At 54.0% G+C, this 21,767-nt stretch overlaps 1 protein-coding gene across 8 annotated transcripts in view; it reads right to left on the bottom strand.

Annotated features, from left to right (window-relative positions):
* Window positions 1-1,275: 1,275 nt before the first annotated feature.
* The window catches only part of raraa (retinoic acid receptor, alpha a), an 87,551-nt gene continuing 67,059 nt past the window's right edge, over window positions 1,276-21,767 (bottom strand). For 5 of the 8 annotated variants that reach the window (XM_078102536.1, XM_078102537.1, XM_078102531.1 and 2 more), the window contains 7 exons: window positions 12,768-12,916; window positions 8,843-8,984; window positions 4,641-4,801; window positions 4,357-4,533; window positions 4,056-4,260; window positions 3,801-3,959; window positions 1,276-3,713 (listed from right to left, as the gene is read on the bottom strand). In XM_078102536.1, coding sequence (XP_077958662.1) covers window positions 3,517-3,713; window positions 3,801-3,959; window positions 4,056-4,260; window positions 4,357-4,533; window positions 4,641-4,801; window positions 8,843-8,984; window positions 12,768-12,916 — 1,190 coding nt within the window. In that variant the 3' untranslated portion in view covers window positions 1,276-3,516. The remainder of the gene's footprint in view (window positions 3,714-3,800; window positions 3,960-4,055; window positions 4,261-4,356; window positions 4,534-4,640; window positions 4,802-8,842; window positions 8,985-12,767; window positions 12,917-21,767) is intronic. The other 3 variants (XM_078102538.1, XM_078102533.1, XM_078102535.1) reach the window with 1 other exon arrangement.

The raw sequence follows: 21,767 nt of genomic DNA, 5'->3' as shown, positions 1-21,767 counted from the left end.
AGCCGGGACTCGAACCTTGCGGTTCCCAGCGCGTCCTCTCTACCCCTGCGCCACGTCGCCACGTTACTTTCACTACTTTCACAAAAGGAAAATTTCAATGCCGAATAAAGCACAGGCGCATTGTCCATTTAAATATGTGTTGTTATTCAATTAAGTGTTCGTGGAACAGAGACATATTTGATGTTATATGTGCACTTCAGAATTTCTGCTATAAGATTTGAACACATTTGAACATCTTTTATAGACATACTAGCAATTCATTCTAATCTCCCGAAACAAGTGTTCATACATGTGTAATGGGGAAATAACTGAATCTTTTCCCTATTCTCTGTGTGCCTTTCATAGTAATCGCCTTTATAGACGCTGGTTGTCAGATCAGGCGTGTCAGCATGTTTTAAAATAATCCATTGCAGGCCTAAAATTCATAAAAGTCCTGATTTGTCTGCCTGCATCTAATCCAAAACATTTGGTAACAATTACTCTGTGCTGATTGTGTTGTATTTGCCTTGCAACAAACTCCAGCAGTGAACACAACACATTTCAGAAACAATAATAATGTTCTGTGCACTATGTATACAGTAAACTAACCCGTATGCAATAATCTGTAAACTCAAGCCTGGTTCTGGATGCAGATTTCTTTTCCCAAATATGTTCTGTTGTATTCTTGTAAAACTGAGGATATGAACATGTTGCTCAATAAATAAAACACAATGGTAACTGCACAAAAATCCCTGAATGTACCGTTTTGATTATCAGTGTGTTGTACTGTAAATAACCTTTTTAGAGGAAACAGTTCTCTCGTTTCACGTTAATGTTGATTGAGGTCACTGTCATGAGGATTCTTGATCTGGTATTTATTCAGTGAGTGATGGAAAATATAAAACATCTGATAATAAATTACAGTGTCCTTGTTGTCCAGCTCTTCATTGTGCTGTTGTTGCTGCACACAAAGGGCTCCAAGCTTCCAGAAGGAGTCACATGTAGTCAGGTCCATAAATATTTAGACATTGACACAATATTCTTAAATTTGGGCTGCGTGCAGAGTAAAATACCTTCAGTCCTTTCAAAAGGGAAGAGACGCCTGATTTGGCTGTAAATACCCTAAAGTTGAAGTTAGTCTCTTGATTTAAAGTGTTGGTTTATTCCCTTTCAAATCCATTGTGGTTGCGTAAAGACACATTTATGCACCTGCTGTATGATAAATTAAAAAATACTGCGGAAACCCCTGTGGGAGGGGAATAAAAAGAATGACACACTGGAACAACACAAAACTCATTTAATATTAAATGTCTTTATTTTTAAATCTTTTTTGTTGTTTTTTTTTCTTTTTTCCAAAGTCGCTTGATAATCTTGACAAATTGCAACATCTTCCATAATTCTCAAACTGACGGTGTGTCTCTTGCTGTTCCAGATTCGCTGTGGAGGGAAACGTTGTGCGCCGTTGCGGACGGGTGAAGTCCTTAACGACGAAAGCAGCTTTGACCGTACAAATAAAACGATGAACAGACCGGCGCCCGGCGTCCCGTGTGGCGGCGCCGCGGGACGCGCGCGTCTCTGCGCAGGTCCTGGTCCGCCAGAACAAACAAGACCGAGTGACCGAAGAAAGAATTCAGGGGCTCAGTAGCAGAAGTGTGTGTGTGTGTGTGTGTGTGTGTGTGTGTGTGGGTGGAGGGTCGGGGGGGTGCAGCACAGGGCGTAGAACAGGCCAAGCACACTAAATGATTCCTTCCTGAGACATTGGTGTGTGTACAGTAACGGTGGTCGACATGAAACGTGTGTGTGTGTGTGTGTGTGTGTGTGTGTGTTGAACGGTGAAGGCGTTTTGGCGTAAAGTGAGTCACAGGCTGCGAGGTCGCTCCGGATCCGGCAAAACGTCACTCATTCGTTTCTACCACAGGTTGCCGGGGGTTAGGGGGGGGGGTGAGGGTGGGGGGCTGTGAGGACTTTGACAAACATCACATTTGGGACATTTGGGACCTTCACGTGAGCAGAGGCATCACTACAATCGAGTCTTTTCCCGTCCACGACAGATTATCGATCTACTCGGAGACCACTACAGTGTGTGTGCGCACGCACACACACACACCATGCTTCACATTTGAACTCTTTGAGGAGGAGCTGCTGTGGCTCCTGGCTCAGCATTTTCAGAAACACCATCTCTTTCTTCTTCGTGGCCAAAAAAAAAGCTCTGCCCCGGCTGGAGTGCTACTTTGTCATTCTACTGTAAAAACACGTTTTCAGAGTGAAGTGGGGGTCCGTGGGTGGTGGGGGGGTCTGTGATAGCCACATTCTGAACAGCCAGTGATTGGTTAAGGGCCTGTCCAGTATTTAATAGGACACAAAACATGAAAGAACCTCCTTCAGTAAAATGTGCTCAAAATATCACAAAGCTATAAACAAAACACGTAAAAGTATTCTTTAAAAAAAAGAAAAATCTGGTGAAGCCTAAAACTCTTCATAGTTTTAAAGAAATGAATAAAGCTTATATACACAAACTCAAAGGCTAACTAAAATACACCGTAATAATGAATCTTCATTAATGTGATTTCTTGAAAGGACCGGTGACCGTATCATACAACCAAGTTCATACAATCAGGGTTTTTTTTTCCATTCTCCTGGAAGCCAAAAAGAAAAGAAAAAAGGAAAACAAATCCAACCTGGAATAGTTCTATTCATCGCGACTTGTTTTCTGTGCACGTTTGTGTGTGTGTGTGTGTGTGTGCGTGTTTGTGTGTGTACATTGGAGAGAAATATCAACGTCTTTTTGCTCCTTGTTAATTGGAATAATGTACAAATGTGATCAAACTGAAAGGTGTCTCTTAATACTCTCGACGGGCGTGAAAAGATTCAAACGGTGGAGGAACAACGATGTGTAATCTCAGAAAACGTCCTCGCTCCGACCTGCCGTTCTGTTCTGCACATGTCAATCACAATAGTTCATTAACTTTCTATATATATTTATATATCTTCTGTACGAAATCTGTTTGTTTTTTTTAAGTTGGAAAAAGAGAAAAGACCCAGAGTCTTTGAGGAGGGGGGGGGGGGTCTTTAGTCCTCGGCTCGCGGTCCGCCTCAGAGCACAACAACAAAACAAAAAAAAAAGTGTCTGGTGTTTGTCGAGTCGTCTGTGTGCGTCGGCCCCGCGAAGCCCCGCCCACTCCGCCCACCACGGCCGCGTCCATTGGTCCTTTGGGGGAAAGGTGGCGAGGGGAGGAGCAGGGTGGGTGGGAGGAGTCATCAGCAGTGTTTACGGTGTGGTCTCCCCCCCCCCCCCCCCCCCCAACCAACCAACCAACCAACCCCTCCAACATGGAGAAGGTGCTCCGGCGTGACGGAAAGCAGATCAGGAGGTGGGTACTTGTGTCCTAGGAGAGGAGGAGGTTGGCTCTGCCCGTCTCCTGTGTTCAGCAGTCAGGTGTAAAAGCCCCCCTCCCTCCACCCTGCCCCCTCCTCCTCTTTAGAACGTGGGGGCGAACCCACAGCGCAGTGAGGGATAATAAAAAAGGTGGGCCGCGACTACGGCGATTGTGTGGCTGGACTGCTTTGGGCGGAGCTGGGGGACAGACTGGGGCTGCAGCTGCCCGGGGGGGCGCCGCTGGGACGGCCGCCGGCGGCGCCGCTTTCCAGACCCTCCGAGTTCTCCAGCATCTCCTGGATGAGAGGGGGCATGGAGCCGGGGATCTCCATCTTCAGCGTGATGACACGCTCAGCTCCTGCAGGGAGGGGGTCGGGGGGAGAACGTAAGCTACCGTAGATCCTACTAAAGACATTTGAGCTACACGTCTGGTCTTTGCACATACCTTTAGCGCTGATGCTTCGCAGGTCGGTGATCTTCATCAGCATCTTGGGGAACATGTGCGGTTTGTGGGGCCTCCTCCTCCTGACGTAGATCTTCAACGCCTCCAGGAGGGGCTCCTGCAGGACGTCCACCTTCTCCGCCTGTTCCAAGTCCTGACGATCTGTGGACAAACAAGTGTGTCAATGAGCCTCTTTGGTTGTTCCATCACGTGGACACTCGGGGGGGGGGGGGGTCCAGGACCAGTAGGGTGACTTGCCTCCACACAGCAAACAGATGGCGCTGAGCAGCCCCGTCTCCGCGTCGTCCATCTCCAGAGGCAGGAGCTGGTTGGCGAAGGCGAACACCAGGTCGGTGAGGGGGCCGAAGCCGGCGTTGTGCATCTGGGTTCGGTTTAGCGTGAGTCCATCTGAGAAGGTCATGGTGTCCTGCTCTGGCGTGTAGCGCGTACAGATCCGGAGTATCTGCAGACACAAACGGGCCAATTGGTTAGAAATTGAAGCCCCGCCCCTAAAATCAGTGAAATTGGGTGAAAAGCAAAGAGGAAGCTCAGCTCCTACCAGGATGTCCAGGCAGGCGGATTTGAGCAGAGTGATCTGGTCGGCGATGGTGAGCGTGGTGAAACCCGGCAGCTGCTTGGCAAACTCCACCGTCTTGATGATGCACTTGGTGGAGAGTTCGCTGAACTTGTCCCACAGGTCGTGGTCCAAAGACACGCGTCGTTCTGAGCTGTTAGTCTGGAAGGGGGGAGGGCAAATTTGAGACATTTCATGGATCCGTTCAGATGAACCACAGCGAACAGAGGCGGCCGAGGGGACTGCCGGCGCCGCGCCGCACCACCCACCGTAGTGTATTTGCCCAGCTGGCAGAGGGAGGGGAACGTCTCCTTGTGGGCCTTGCGCACCCTGTCGATCATCCGCTCGGTCTCGGGACTCAGCACGTAGCTCTCCGTGCACTCCTGCTTCTTCTCGTCCTTTTTCTTCTTATTGCGGTCATTCCTTACTGCTACAGGGAGGAAACGAGAGGGACGGAGAGAAAGGTCACTATATGTGTGTCACTTCAGTGGGTTTCCATCCGGTCGCTTCATTCTGAGAGAATCGCTGCAGTATACAAACAAACTCGTGTGGCCTGCGTGCATATCGTGACCACGCATGTGTCCTTAATAATAATGATAATGATATTTAGCCCGCAGGAGAGTTCGCTCTCTCTGCAGAAAGCAGCAGCGTCCCTCCTCTCGTGCGACGCTGCAAGATAAATGTTGTGAGGGCCTCGGTAATGGAGGGAAGGAGGAAAGAAAACCTCGAAATAATCCCGCGTGCTTTCCCCTCCGGGCGATCTGGCTGAGGACCGCGTGCTCACCCCAAATGACAAAAAACACCGGGCGGGGTGTTTAGCATTGGAATCCCATTACGGGGTCCATCCATTTCTCCTCCCCGGACTCAGTTCAGCTATGACTGGCTGTGTGTGTGTTGGGGGGTGGGGGTGGGGTGCCAGTTGATAAATAGTGGTGTGGGATGGAGCTATCCATAAGGCTGACAAATTGCCACAGCTTTCATTAGGCGTCCCGGCTAATCTAATAACATAATATGACAAATATCCGGCCTCTAATGGCTTCAAAGGGCTCGGCAGCTCCGCCCGCGGCGGATAAAAGGAAAATAAGAAGAATCATCTTCCGGCTTCCTCTGCTGGATATACAGCAGACACTCGGATTCCTCCTCTCATTTCATTCTCCCCACAGCGCCCTCTCTCCCCCTTTACAAAATTGGGTTTTCTCGTGCCTTAAATCACCCCCCCCCCCCCCCCTCTCTCAGCCATCTCTATCAGCCCCCGCAATCTCTCCCTCCCCCCTGCAGGTACCCGAGTTCCCCCCCCGAGCCGCTGACCTCGGATCAGATTTTCCTTGTTTTAATCCTAACCTTGACATTAAGGGGCGAGAGCGCTCGGGCTGATGGGAGATCAGTGTCTGTGACGGAGGGGTATGGCCCGGGGCCCGGGGGGGGGGGTGCACCAGTTGGCGCTGCTGCTCATCCATCAGCCCCCAGGACAGGCCTCCCTGGCTGGGAGAGCATGGAGGGAGGGGGGGGGGGGGAGGGGGGGGGGGGGGAGGGGGGGAGCAGGAGGCCCGATGCTGCACAGTTATTGCTAAGCAGGAAACGACCCCCCCCCCCCCCTCACACGCACAAACAACATGTGGACATGAAGCAAACAACTCTGCACCCCCCCACATGTAATACAGTACATGTGGGGGGTACATATGTGACCTATGACCCAGCAGGGGAAATAAATAAATACAATACCTTCCATTTACTTCAACGAGCCAATCAGGTCTTAGAGAGGAAGCAGCTTTTCAGGCCTGTTACGTAAAACGGTTGCACTGCCAGGCGGACTTGGACCGGCCACAGTGTGTGTGTGTGTGTGTGTGTGTGTGTGTGTGTGTGTGTGTGGGGCAACACAGTCAATGTCCAATTAATCCACGAATGAAAGTGGGGCATTCCTGGCGCCCGGACATTACCCGCGCTGACAAATTGGCAGCACAATCATAAGCCGCACAACACAATTTAATGAAGTCATTAAAGAACTATTAGGCACGACTGACGATCTGTCACGGCGAATTGCCACATGCAATAACACTTGGGCGAGGGGGGGGGGACGAAAACGGAGAAGAAAAACCGCCTTGCTTTGTTTTGCGTGCAGAGCGATGCATCTTTCCAGACGCATCACGAGCGCACGCATGCTAATGGAGGGACTCGCATCCCGGATCGCTCGCGGTTCCGCCTTCATTGCATAAAATTGATTTACAGGAGGCGGCGGGTAACGCGGGGAGAATATTGTGAGCGCACACACACACACACACATCACTCCATCATTTGTTCTCATCGTGGATTCCAGCTGCAGCGTGCAGTTAATGGACAATCTCTGTTAGCGCCTTGGCGTCGGAGTGTGTGCGTGGACGCGCTTGTGTCTCCGTAGGAGACAGAGCGGTGGGCAGGTAATTCGTGTGAGGAAAATTAAAGCGCTGGCAGCTCGTCCATCACACAGATTAAATTCAATGGAAAGATAAAAATGTCAACGTTCCCTCCTGCCGCTCGCAGCGCAGAGCCGCCGTCGACAGTGATGAAACTTACTCGCTCTCCCTGTCCTGCAGCCTCGCTCGCCCCTCCTCTTCCCTCTGAGTTCACCTCCTTCCTCTTCCTCGGCTTTTTCCATCATTCTCAGCTTCTACCGTTATTGCTTTTTTTTTTTTTTTTAAATAACATGCTGTATAACCCCTTCCCCGGGTAACATGCGGGCGATAGCCTTGTGAGGGGGGGATTTAAGGGAGGGGGATTTAAGGGAGGGGGGATTGCTGAGGTTTTCTAAGGCTGGTCCAGTTTTGGAGGATGGCGGCAACTGAACCAGAACACACAAAAAAGATTTGACATGAAGAAGCGTCGGTAGATGGAATAAAGTTACTTTTTTCATCTGCTTGAATAAAAGTTGTTATTTTTTGTAGATACGCCGTTAGCATAGTGAGCGAGCGGGACTTTAATCTTCTGACATATTACGAAGAGGTGAAACTACAAAATGATGTCGGCTCACTGAACTTGCATCAATGCAATGCAGCTGTAATGACAGTGGAATGATTGGCGTGTCCGTTTGTAGCCACACGCTTGCAGGTTCATGATGTGGCGCCGGCCTTAAAGGCGTTTCCCTTGTAACCCTCCTCCTGACACCCCATCTGCCCCCCCGCCCCCTTCAGCCCTGACGCCGTCTCGCTTGGCATCGCCACCTGGCAGCGAGCCTGCCGCTGTCGCCTGGAGCCGCCAGACACAAGGTCACCCGGACGTCCCCCGGTGCCAGCGGGGGGGGGGGGGTCCACCGTCTGTGAGTGCGTGCGTGTGACGGAGCGTGTGCTGCTGTCCGAGTGCGTCTCGGTCCCTTTTATTCATACGTGTTTGTCACCTTGCATGTGCACAAGTTGAACCATGAGCATGCATGTTTTATGTGTGTGTGAGAAAGACTCCCCGCTGGCCCCAGATGGCCGGCCTCCCCTTCCTCACCAGGCCGGACCCCGCTTCCCTCGCCAAAGTCACCGCCGAGGACACGAGGCGAGCGACACCGAAACCACCGCGGCCGACAGAAAAGGTGAGTCGGTTTGGACGACTTCACTACCACTCATTGACCACTAGATGGTTCTGCAGCTCCAGCACGCCGCCGCCGCTGCTGTGTGAGTAAACGCCGCTGCCGCGGTCCTTCCAACCGTGATTAATGGGCCCACTCAAAAAGGTAAGGAGCTCAGAGGATAACTTCTTCTACTGTAAGCCACAGCGCGGCGCTCCCACAGAGACCAGGTAAACGGGGAGGGGGGGGGAGGAAGACGGAGGGCCACACTTTCCTGTCTGGTCACTCGTGACGCGTGTTCCATTACTCGGCATCCGGCAGTATGCGTGACTACAAAAGGGCCCCCGCCACACACGCTGGGCATGTGTGCAATGATAGCAAGAGTGTGTCTCTGTGTATAACAGTGTACCGGCACCCTGCTGGCCTCACAGTCACACCTCTTCCAATTACTCCATCACGTCTGACTGCATGTGCGAATGTGTGTGCGTGTGCGTTCACACGGCTCCCGGGGTGCAGTGATGGGAGCAGACGCCTGCTCTTTCACTCTCGGCAGGTGAGAACACATTCATCACAAGAGTGCTGCCCGGCCCGGCGCCGCCCGGCCGCTCTCGCCAGTCTGCGCGGCGCTCGCTTTAAAACGTTTTAAAAGGAACGCGACACCGTGAGAGGAATTAATCAGGCTGTGATTTCTAGGGGGGGGAAAAGAGAAATAATAAATTGGGTGCGACCGTTTACTCCAGCGACCAACAGCGAGCCCTCGTGCGACGCCGTTGGTCGGACGAGGAGCCGTGCGCTTTTCCCAAGCGAGCCTCCGCGTGGGAGGAGCAGGGGCTCGTGGGTAACCGTCGTCGTAATTAATGCTGTGTTTTTATATGACGTTTTTTTTTTTTTATGAGTATTTTGGAAAAGCGCCGTATAAATGAACCGTATTATTATTGTACTCACACTCCTTGGACATCCCGACTTCCAGGCACTTCTGCAGCCGACAGTACTGGCAGCGGTTGCGGGTGACTTTGTTGATGATGCAGTTCTTCTCCCGGTGACAAGTGTACACCATGTTCTTCTGGATGCTCCTCCGGAAGAAGCCCTGTGGGACAGAAAGACGGCAGCGGTGAGGAGGAGAGCGGGCTGGAGCTCAGGGGGGGGGCGGGATGGCTGCCAAACGGGTGGAGGCGGTGGAGGAAGGGGAGGGTATCGGGGTATCTTAGCAGATTGAGCCGTGAGTAGCTGAAGGCCTTGGCAGGTGGAGCCGAGCTGTTGGCAGCTCTCCGCTTACGTGTCCACATTGCCGCTTTCGTTGGGTTCTTTTGTTGCTCTCCGTCTCCGTCCGGTCCGAGCAACAACACCACCAAAAAAAAAAAAATGAAGGAACCGCTTTAAAAAGAAGCCTTGCAGCTGCAGTTTAAAAAGGCAATAAACTGCCCAGTCCTTGAAGGGCTTATTCTGGACAAACCGTCACGCGCTCATGGCTTCGAGGGCACAAGGTTACTGGGTGGCACATAACCGTGGCCTAGTTTACACAGCCAGAAATAAGCAATTCTAGATCCGGGCCAAGTGTGTATTATTAGAGAGGGCGAACATTAGGCGCAATACAGTGTTGTGCAAGAACAAAGACGAAATCCCCACATTCCTGCATTTGCCTTTTTAATCCAACTAGATCAAAGGAAATACATTCAAATAAATTATAATGAGCTCGTCTTTGGTAACCGAGAGATGTGTGGTGAGCTGCCGGTGTTCAGACATAGAAACGGAGCGTTTCATCTCTCCCTGAGGGGAAAGACAACAAGTCATGCATCTCCCCCCATATTCCTCCCTCACAGTGAAATCCTCTTTGACCTCTGGAACCTGAAACATGGCTCGCGTGTCAAACGGATTTTAAAAAAAAGAAAGCCTGGGAATGCAGATCAGCTGGGGCCAACGCGATAAAGGTCACTGTCGGTATCGATGTGACGCGGTTCATGGTGGGAGGGGCTCGGGCGGGGGGAGGGGGGGGGAGAGAGAGAGAGAGTGGGCTGCAGAGAGGTGGTTTCCAGGGGGGCCCCCCTCCCATGCGGAGGGATTAGCTCCGCTAGCCGACAGATGGCCGGTGGACATGAGCACACAATTTGTCCCTCCCCGACGCCTGAGGAGCTGCAGGCCGGACGGAGGGCACGTGGTGCCTCGGCCCCCGGATGTCGACAACCACGATCGCGCTCGGAAAAAAAGACGTGGATGAACGAATACGCTTTTCACGCTGCACGTCCAGCGCGGAGGGAGAAGGTCTGAAGCTGCAGCAAACCTGCCCCCCTCAGCAAACTGCCACGTGGAGAAAAGGGGGCTTGTAGTTGGACGCTAATCCTCGCTGCTGATGGGGGGGTAGAGGAGGGGGGGGGGGGATAAGTCGGTGGCCTTTGTCTGTGCGTGCATCACGTGCCCTTTGATCCGGCGTTGCCCTGACCCTGACCCCGCTGTCAGAGGGGATTGACCCGCCCCCTCCTCACACCACGAGGCTCAGGTGCCCCCCCCACCCGGCACCTCCCGATTGGTCGCCGCTGGCGGCTCGTGGGTTCGATTGTTCCTGCCGCCCCCCCGCCGCCGCCTACTCTCCCCTCCTTTTAGCAGTCCTTGCTTCCTGCGGCCCTTAAGCCTCTTTTTGTATCGCCGCTTAATCCACTCGGGGACAAGAGCCCTCAGCGGGCCTGTCAGCCGCCCTGCGGCGTTCAGAGGAGATGGGGGAGGGGGCTGGGGGGGGGCGGGCGGCACATGCATGATTACGTGATCGGTCATGTGCTCTTGAATTCTCGGCTGTCTCACCTAGCGTGTTATGAGCCTCACGCACGTCTGAGCGCGTCGCAGCGTTTCTACTTTGCGTGTGCGAGGAAATGCTTTATAAAGGGGGGGGGGGGGGGATGTTCACAGTGAAACACAGGAATCCTCTTTACGGGACTTTCACACCGTGCCTGGATTAAGAGTGCGTTCCCAGACTCCCACTGCGTCCGTGCACGTGTGCGTGTCCCATCCCTGCAGATACCGGGAGGAGAGATCGCCTGCTGCACACCGCCGTGCCGCCAAGACAGAAACGTAAACATAAGGGGGCGCCGCACGCACATTTAATGTTCACGCGTTGTTGTCGCGGGCGGACGCAGTGCAATGGCGGCGAGCGCGTGCCTGCGGCGGAAGTCAGACATCAAACGGCGCCTCCAAGAAGCAGAGCCCAACGTCTCCACGTCTCCTCTGCTCGCCGCGCCCCCCCCGGGAGGAGCCTTTGTAGTCCCGCACGCCGCCGCCGCTGCTGCTCACCCCCAACTTACCCCGTCTGATGAGACGACCGCGTACATTGACACGCCTGCAGCGTTGAATTATTGAGCGCGCGGAGCACAGAACACGCACGATGAACTCCATCCAGCATAAGCTCCGCCCCCTTCTGCAGCACTCCTATGGCTGCACGCACAGAACACGCACAGGCCACAGAACACGCACAGGCCACAGAACACGCACAGGCCACAGAACGGACCGCATGGTCGATAAGTCAAAGGGTCTCGTGGGCGTCAGTCAGCGACAGCACCGCCTTCATCAGACTCCTCCCCTCGCTCTACACTCAGGGGCTACGAGGAAAATGAATCGTGCAAAGAGGATTTACAAACCCCTATTTGGGTTATTTTGTATTTTAACAAAAAAAAAAGCATGATCCCGAGGCAAGAGGAAAACACGTTAGTGAAATGTGGACATGCAGAGGTTTGCACCTGGCGGTGAGATCACATTCGATTGCACAGATCCTTCCGTCTCATCTCGACGCACCTTTGAGCTCGCGCAGCCCCGGCGCCGTGCGCTGGGAGAAGCGAGATAAAAGCGCTGTGCGTGTGTTTGCTGCTCACACCAGCAGGAGAACGTGTCTGCGTGCACGCAGCCACTGCCAGCTGATAACAGAGCAGGTGAGCGCCGCGAGGCCTCTTCGCCACCCGGACAACACGGACGCGTTGATAACACGTCAGCAGGGCCGGTTTCACATAGTGCACCTGATTAGACGCAGGTCCATCATATACGTTATCTTGTTTTACAACGTGCCGGATATAGGTTGAAGTTCTTTAGTGCACATTGTCCAGGTCCTACAGGCGATTAGTCAGTTAATGGTTCCCCTTTAAAACCCACACTGACTCATTTCCCACATTAAAGGGGCAATACGTGGGATTCAGTGGGTTAATATAGCAGCAAAAGCGCTATTTGCTAAGTACAGCGCAGGTGGATTAGTGTCCAGCTCAGCAGAGAATGAGGTAGCTCCTCCTCCGTGTTGACAAAGCCGGCTGGGCAGCGTGTTCTGTTGCCGTGTGTTAGCGTGCTCCACTGGGCCGCCGCCCTGCACCGCTCTCACGACAGCTGGCGACACCACTCATGTGCGACACCACCCATGTGCCTGCCCCAACGCCTCCCGCACCTCCCAGAACCACAGAAGATGGGAAATGCACAAAACGATCCTCGTTTTCCTCCTCTCAGCTCAGCCCGTGAAGCGCCGGGTGCACATGGATCCCTCCCCGGATCCCTACCCAGATCTCTACCCAAATCCCTCCACGGATCCCTACCCAGATCCCTCCACGGATCCCTCCACGGATCTCTACCCAGATCCCTACCCAGATCCCTCCGCGGATCCCTCCGCGGATCCCTACCCAGATCCCTCCGCGGATCCCTCCGCGGATCCCTACCCAGATCCCTCCACGGATCCCTACCCAGATCCCTCCACGGATCCCTACCCAGATCCCTCCGCGGATCCCTACCCAGATCCCTCCGCGGATCCCTACCCAGATCCCTCCGCGGATCCCTACCCAGATCCCTACCCAGATCCCTCCACGGCCACGGGACTTGACGAAGTGTCTCGTCTGCTCGGCGGACGTCTCACCTTGCAGCCCTCGCAGGCGCTGACGCCGTAGTGGTACCCCGAGGACTTGTCCTGGCACACGAAGCAGGGCTTGTAGACGCGGGGCGGCGGGGGAGGCGACGGCGGGCTCGGCACGATCTCCTCCGAGCTGGTGCTCTGGGTCTCTATCGCTGTGGAGGAGGAGGAGGAGCAACAGGAGGCCGGTTAGTGGACACGAGGAGACGACATCACACACACACACACACACACACACAATGTGAATGCAAGTACTTGATCAGACATTTACAGATTTGCCAGCGGAAAGAAAAAATCTTCAAAGAGCAACATTGTTACTCACACACACACACACACACACCAGTGAAACCAGCCTCTGTGGAGGATCGTTGTTTACTGCTGGAGTTTATGTTTATAACAGCAATGGGCTGCTTTGCCGGCAGGGTTGAAAAACAGATTTTCTCCTTTGAAACACAGCGTGGTTCTTTTATTCTGTCCTCAAACGCCGCCGTCTGTTTAAGTACGAATGCGTGAAAACATTAATAAAGCATAAACTGTACAAATCAAGAGAAACAGGAGCTGCAGACGAGGCAGAGAAACACACGTCAATAATCTTTTAACTTGTTTAATTTCTCTCTTATTTGACAGCAGAGTGAAAGGCTTCATCCAATGAGGACTAACAGGACAAACCCGACGGCCCCCGTGTTCCGTGTGCCGCTACATGATAAACAAAGTAACCTGCTGTTGCCTTCATGTAATACGTATCGGACTTTGACCTCAATATCCCGCGTGTTACAAAACACTGCTCTTCAATCAAACATGGATACACGCGTCCACAGCTAAAGGACCGCCGCCGACAGACGTGTTCTACTCGTGACCAGCTCATGACATCCAAACGAATGCTGCCTGGTGGCATCACGTTATGACCTCCGACCCCCCCCACCCTCCGTGCAGGTCTCAACAGCCCCACACGGCATCATCAGCTGGACTCGGTGTGTACATAAGACATCTATATTTAAGCCAGTAGTACAGCTGGGAACACACACACACACACACACACACACCTGTAATCGCACGGCACAGCAGGCAATAGAAAACAAGGAGAAAGTTTTGCTCAATCTCTCTCTGTATTTCTAACAGACACAACACACACTTTCCAATCCTTTTATAGTGAGTGTGTGTGTGTGTGTGTGTCTCAGCCTGCCAATCTCAGAGCGCACGCAGCAGACGGTGGAGGGGAAGATTAGATCCAGAACAACCAAAATAAACCAACCCGATGCCCAGATACGTTCAAGGCTCCCCGTAAAATAGAGAAGTAACAGACAGAAAACACCCGTCTGAGGGGGGAAATCGAGAGTTAAGTCGTTGGGAGTTCATCGGCGTCATTACGGGCCGCATTGGCCCACGCCACTGGGCCACGCCCACCGCGCCCATCGGATTAACGCTAAACGGAGCGGCTCTTACGCAACTCTTTGCTCATTAGCCAAAAAAAACCCTTCACAGTTGGCTGCGCTCCTCCGCCTCGCTCGCTGCGGACTGATTACAGCCGCGCATCATCGGACCGGCGTTATTCATCCGCGTTAAAGTCGTCTTCACCAGAAGCGCCGGGACAAACAGATGTGCCAACCGCCCACACACACACACGGAAATCACACCCGTGCCTGCTTTGACACGCCAAAGGCTTCCCTAGAGCCATTCAAACGGACGGGCACGCAGAATGCGCGCGGCGTTAAGGAGACCCGTGGAAATCTGGGACACGAGGACAAGAGTCCGCGAGGACGCTGGCGACTGTAATTAAACACAACGGCTGGCTTCTGGAGGCCTGCAGCACAACAATGGCGGGCCTGTGGGCCGAGAGGACTGAGCCACTTAGCCCTGCAGCAGGCATTATTCAACATGCCCCCCCCCCGCCGATCAACAACCGTCACACAGGCCCGACTATTGTGTGATCCACAGCACCATCCGCACAGACCCTGGGAGGACTGACTCACTGACGCTGGCACACACTGGGAATGCGTTTCCAGGCCGGAGCCCCCCCCTCTTCCCCCCCCCCCCCCCGGAGGCTGCAACGTCGCCGCGGTAACCGATAGCCGGCACTATGGCTACAATGTCGCCCCCTCGGCCAGGAGAAGCAAACACGGACAGACAATAACACGGCGCTGCGATCAGCGACGCAGGAAAAGGGAACATTGGGAAGTTTGCTGAAATGAAAAACAGTTGGGAGTAAAAGATAAGGAATCGACGAGGTGACACACACACACACACACACGCGGGGGAAACAAAGTGGTCCCCACGCTGCCTTTAAACAGTCCTTCTAAAGGACGGTGTGTCGGACCAAAACCGGTCCTTCTAACTCTAAAGCACGTTGACATGAACGTTGGTTCATCATCGATGTCGTTTCTAACACGCGAGGCAGCAATGAAGTCTCCTGTGAACCCTTCTGACTGATGAATGAGATACTCAAGTATTGTAAACACGCAGAGTTTGCGTGTCTGTGTGCGTGTGTGCAGCCCCCCCATATGCAAATAGCTTTATGTGACGCGGGGGTTCTTCAACTTCAGAGACAAAGCACCGGAGATTTAATTAAGTTCAAGTGCGAGTGGTCCGTAATGTCGCTCTTCAGATTCACTTTTCATGCGTCTTGAACCACAAGTGCACTTAGAGAGCAGCCCCCCCCCCCCCCTCGCCCCCCTCCCTCATTAGCACACAGCCTGCCTGGACTTAAATGGACAAATATGCACGGGACCGAAATGAAATCTATTGTGATGATGAACAAGCCTGAGCTGTAATAGTGACACAAGATAGTCTGGCTAACATCAGCACTTCAAAAGACCACAGACAGAGACACACACACACACACACACACACACACACACACACACACACACGCCCACCGGCTATCATCAAGCCTCCACACTCTCCAAGTTCAGCTCTCGGTTGGTCCTCTGAGATGTGATTACCTTCATCCCCACTGGTTACTGGCCAGCTGTGAGGCATATTAATGACATTTCTCCATCATTAGGGGGACGCTAACCACATTAGCAGGCTGGCTGGACTGTGGCAGAGGGAAGGAGGGCCGAGGGGGGGTTGGGGGGGGGGGGGGGGGCGGCTTTGACGGGATCTTCCTCCTCAATGCCGGCCCCTTCTATTAAAAACACAAGGGCTTTTATCGGCAGTGATACGGAGCTCGTGCATAATGCTGGAGTTTCTGCTGAACATTCAGACGTTGTTTGGGGGGGTTTGAGGACGGAGGGAAGACGACGTTCCCCCCCCCCCCCCCCCTCCAGGAACGCTTTGTCAGCACTCTTTAGTTACCCAGGGGAACCATTTCCTTGCATACAGGGAAATCCTGCCATTCTCTGACAAACAACATAAACATGTGACACACGTCACAGCTCCCCGCTCGCCGCCAGCAAAAGCCACGCACGCCGCCCTCGCAGGCCCGCGGTGGAGTGTTTGGGCTCAAACACGGAGTGTGAACAGATATTTTGGGAGGGTGGGGGGGGCATAAGTGAAAACACACCCAGAGGAAAGGGAGCCAGCGGAGGTTAACATCGGGCAAGAGAGCAGACAGCCCGCCTCACGCCTCCTGTTTCCACTGTAACCAGCCTCCCCCCAAATCTCCCCCAATCTCCCCCAACCTGTCGCAATTACTCAGGAAGTCCTCGTTCACGCCTCGAATCCAAACGGGATTCAACATGCTCATCGGCACCGCTACGGCCAGCAAAAGGCCTTCGGACCTACGACACGCGGAGTTCATCAGGTTCCTCCTCCAGCTGAAGATCACCGTATGGAACCAATAGCCCCCCATGTCCCCTCCTTCCATCCAGGCTGTCTGAGTTGGGAGAACTACTGCAGCACGTCTAGATGCAATGTGCAGACAGCGAGGGGGGAGGAGAACGCACGCTGATAATTTCCACAGAAAACAATGAGAACAATCTCGCCACGTTGTGCAATAGACCCGTTGTTGGGAGATGGTGGAACGTAGTCAGGACGTTTTTCTTCTATTCGTGCATCGGTCACCGTGATGCTCAGCGCATTAGGGAAGGAAGGGCACGGCTCAAACCCACAGCGGAATCCTATTTTAATACATCACAGAGCGGCGCTCGCGTTGTGGTCCACAAAACGAGGCCGCGTCGTCGCTTCGCCACCGCCGCAGATATTCACGTTTGCCGCAGAGAGCAGAAGCTTTCGGGCCCGAGCAGCGCGCTTGAAGGCTACGCCGGCTCCGACAACGGAAATTTGATTGATGGTGCCAAAAACGGGGTCAAATACCCAACCCCCCCCCCCCCCCCCGGAGTGTTACGGCAGGAAAAACACACACATGCGTAGGTGAGTGATGGATGACGGTCAGAGCAGAGGCCAAAGGCGAGGCAGGTCAGGGCAGCGAGTCCTCCTGGGCTCTCGTGACCGTCGCTCCTCAACACCAGGAAGCACCGGGGCGGGTTTGTAGGGGGGGTCCCGGTGAGGGGGGGGGGTGGACTGTTTCTATTCGGGAAATGCGCGCAGAGCGTGAACGTCAGCCGTGTCCCTGTCCAGGCCAGGCCTGCTTTTGATCAGGCCCCCGGGCCCCCACCACCACGTTCCAGACCCCTTCTCCGGGGGCCCAAGATAACTTCCCCTCCCCACGCTGCCCAGGCCTCCGAAAGAACAACACACCAGGTTTTCCTATCACCGCTGTCCCGCCAGATGGAGACGGAACTGAGAACATGTGTGGAGTAACTGGGGGGGGCGTAGAGGGAGGGGGGGGGGGGTTCATGGTTAGCGTAGAAGCTGCTCTGGGCAGTTGTTCGCCCGTAAGAAGCACCCAAAGGGAGGAGAAAGTTCCTGCCGACGACAACGCGCCCTGGCAAACCAGCTCGACCCCCCCCCGGCTGGCTCCGCCCCCTGACAAGACAGGCGTGGGACACGGTGGCGAGGGCAGGCCGCCAAAACGGCAGCACGGCCAGAGGACGGGCACAGCGGGGGCCACACAAAGAGGCGTCGGCACAAACGACTGAACACTGTGGACCTGCGAATAGCGGCGAGCGACATCACCGACCCACATTAAAGACAGAGGGGGGGGGGGGGGGGGGGGGGGACAGGGGAGAGGAGGGTGGGAGGGGATCTACTTCTCGACTCCCTCGTCAGTGAGACAACAGAAGAAGGTGTAACCTCCTTTTACCCGCTCACAGGAAACGAATGAACCCACCCGAGTGATTTACAGCTCCGACGCCGCCTGGCGCATCATTTAAGATCAAGGTCATCATCTGATCACAACACACACACACACACACAACACACACACTTCACCACGAGTGAAACCACAGCCTCTCACAAACTGCTCTTTAATGTTACCGCTCCGACTGTGAAAATGGCCTCATGAAACATAAAGCCTGTAGTTTACAGAGTGCCTGCGTTGCTTAATTATAGAGTCGTGTGAGTGGGTGACTGTGTGTGTGTGTGTGTGTGTGTGCGTCTTCTCACAGCCACTCGGGGAACGAGAGCAGCAGCCACATGGGCGTCTTACCGGAAGACAACGCGACGCAACAAGCGCAACCGGTGAGACGTCCAAGTATGGCGGGGGGGGGGGGGGGGGACGGGACGTGGAAGCTACAAAAAGGCAGCCGGAGAACGAGAGGCGGCGCGTCCGGCGGGAGGAAGATCTCCCCACAGTCCGCGCTCGTCCCCGTTAGTGAGAGGCCCTCCGGCGCGGCGCCACGCACCGAGCCGCTCGGTGTTCACGGGCCAAAAGAGCCTCGTGAAAAAGCTTCTGCTCAAGTGTTTGCTCTTCGCTCACTAACAGAGAGGTTATCTGCCCATTGATACCCGCTAATCCGACGTGGCCGGCGGCCCCTTCCTCCTTAAGCGCATATCTAACAGGGCAGGAAGCGGGGTCATAAATATGGAGGGGGCAAAGGGCTATTTGCATTAGAGGGCTGAAGGGGAATGGGGAGAGGCCAGGAGGAGGTGGGAGAACAAGGGATCAAGAGAAGAAAGAGAAGAGGCTCACGGAGGATCTGGGGAGGAGAGGAGAGGATCACCAGGGACGGGCTTTGTCATGTTAAACCCCCCCCCTCTCGATCTGTGTGGACAGCACAATAGTCAATCACAGTGGGGATAGATTACGAGGGTCTGGTCTCCTCAACTTCAGAGCGTGATTGCGGGGAGTGGGGGAGAGGTCACCAGTGCGCCGGGCCGTCCCTCCCAGAACCCCGCCGGGCCCCCCCGTCAACGCCAGTTAGGGCTAAATCGATGAACTCACTTTGTGATTCACATCTGCATTCCTCTGCTCTACCTGAGACGCATCACGACGACGGCGCTCCATAGATCAGCCCAAAAGTACGAGCGGGGGGCCATTATCCTGTCAGCGGTCTGTCGAAGAGCTCAAAGATGGCGGATCCCGGGGGCCCGAAGACCCCACCAGGAGACAGCGGACATATTTAGAATAGCCCGACGCCGCACACAGTCACGAGCTACATGAAGTACAGCCGCCGAATCCAGGTAGCGGCTTTAAAACGCCACGAGGCCCCAAGCGAAGACGCCCCCCCCAAGTCGCACTCGGACACGCCGAAAAAAGCCGCCGCGCACGTTCTGCACCGATAACTCGACGGCCCAGCAGGTTTTCTGTGTTTGTCATGTGCGTGTTTCTTGATCGCCGCCCCCCCCTCCCCCCCTCGCTAATGATGACTGATGACAAACATTTGATTCCGCTGCCTGATGTATGGCGCCAGGGGGGGGGCGCTTAGTAGAAGATTTGGGCCGAGCGAAGGGAGAGCTGGTGGGCGGGAGGAGGAGGAGGGGGGGGGGGGAGACTAATTTATCTTTTAGTGTCAGCGCTAATGCAGAAGATATAAAATAAAAATAAAAAGAGATGCTTGTCGATGGCGCCGGGAGGTTCAGTTAGCTCGGTGCTCAGGAAAAATGGCTGATGAAAGCAGGCAGTCATCAAGGGAGCTCACTTACTCAAATTTAATGAAGGACGTGTTTAGCTTCTCGGGGTTGTGCTCCCCCCCCTCAAGTCTCTGTGTGTGTGTGTGTGTGTGTGTGTGTGTTGTCTGTGCCTCCACAGACACTAATTTCCTGCACAGATCCCTGACCTTTCCACGTGGCCCGAGGGGAGCCATTTGATCGTGACACGCACAGCGTTTCCTGTGATGCGGCCGTCCACCAGTCAGCGGACGCAGACCTCACCCCACAATGTCAGTCTCAAGATAAAAGGAGGTAAAATACACGTCCGGTAAAGTATTTAAGATGTAACCGTGGTTGGCAGTTATCAGTAGCGGTGTAACTATCTGTACTCTTTGTACCATTTACTATATTGAGGGTTTACACTGACTGGATCGGATGAAATGAAATAGTTAGAACACATATAGCCTGGGTGGAGTCCGCTATAATAAAAAACAAAAAGGGATCATCATGGGGCGGATTTATTTTGTGGAGAATATTAAGTTATAAGTTATATTTACTCAGTTTTCTGAGTTTTATGGTCCGCTGCCCCAATATTTATCAGAGGATTTTGCATGTAAACATTGAACTGTAAAACTTCAAAATTCTGATTACAGCTGCGCAAAAAAATCATTTTTTTTAAAAAATCATACAATGTGATTTTCTGGATTTGTTTTAGATTCCGTCACTCACAGTTGAAGAGAACCTATGGTAAAAATGACAGACTCCTACATGCTTTGTAGGAGGGAAAACCTGCAAAATGGTCAATGAAATGCCCCACAGGGCCGCGTTTGTTACCCATGCACACACCCGTGAGCGGGGCGGCCTGAATGGATGAACGGGAGGAAGTAATGGCAGCCGAGCCCTCAGGTGAGCCTGGTGTTAATGGTCCCACTTCTCCCTCCTGTCCTCTTTCCCTCTGGGGCCCAGTTAACCCCAGCTGGCCCCTGTCGACTGCTCCCTGCCTCCCTGCCTTGTGACCGGGGGCCCGTTATGACCCCGGGGGGGGGGACTGGGTGCCGTTTATGGCGACCCAGTTCCTCTGCAAGTAGGAACGCACGCCTCTCCCAGTTAACTCTGTCCATTAAGCTAAGTGGGGCCAATCAATTATGCAACAGTTTGCGCTGAATAATTCAAGCGACGTGGGGAGCCGTCATGAATAGCGACACACACAGGTGAGGAAAGAGGGCCGTACTTTCAATTGTTATGTCACACATCTGTAAGCCAACTCGTTTAATGTGATGAGGGGAAAAGCAGACCGAGTATTAGAGGAAGGACATGAAGAAGTAAGGAAAGTCACACAGAATTAAAGAAATGAGCGGAGGGAAAAAAAAAAGCGGGATAAGAGGAAAAGCAAATTAGGGCACAGAGTTGAAAGTGTGAAAAGACAGCTGTATAGTGATACGCCCCCCCTCCCCCTCCTCCCCGGGGAAGCCGCCGATGTTAATGCAGTTATTAAGCCTCGCTGCTGAAGCCCGCTCCAGCTCCCCAACCCCCGGCTTCAAGGAGCCCCCCCCCCCGCCGCCGCCGCCGCCAGGCAGCGGACGAGCTCACTCGCTCCACAATGAGATCAAACAGCCCCAAGTAGGGCGGCTCGGTGAAGGAGCTCCACGTCGAGGAGGGAGGGTCGGGGGAGTCGAGCCCTACGAGCATCCCAGAAGGCTTTAGGAAGGTGTGTGGGGGGGGCGGGGGGGGGATTAGGGTTCAGCGCTGCCGTTGCTCCTCATTCCCGTCCTCGTTCTTTCAAGTCAGCTGACCAACATTCCCATGCATCTCTCCCTGGCGTTCGGGATTACGGCCACGAAAGGCTTTCGCAACCAAAAGAAGAAGGAGGAGGAGAAGAAATGGCTCTCTTTTGGGGGGGGGGGGCAGGTTAGGCAGCAGCGCCGGCGGCCCGGCGGCCCGCTCGGGGAAAGCCCTCCATGACTGCAGAGGGGAACCTAGCTGGTCGCCACTGCGCTAGAGCGACGTGTGAGCCGGGCCGTGTCTAATCGCTGCATCGCAGCCAATCCATAATTCACACGGGGCAGAAGAGATTAGCATCGGCGCGCTCGACCCCCCCCCCCCCCCTGCCGGGAGGGCCACATTTGGGCAGCCATG

The sequence above is a fragment of the Gasterosteus aculeatus genome, chromosome 5 (assembly GCF_964276395.1).
Source record: "Gasterosteus aculeatus chromosome 5, fGasAcu3.hap1.1, whole genome shotgun sequence".
Taxonomy (NCBI): Eukaryota; Metazoa; Chordata; class Actinopteri; order Perciformes; family Gasterosteidae; genus Gasterosteus; species Gasterosteus aculeatus.
The sequence above is the reverse complement of the archived record's forward strand: the minus strand, read 5'-3'. Positions and strand labels throughout refer to the sequence as shown.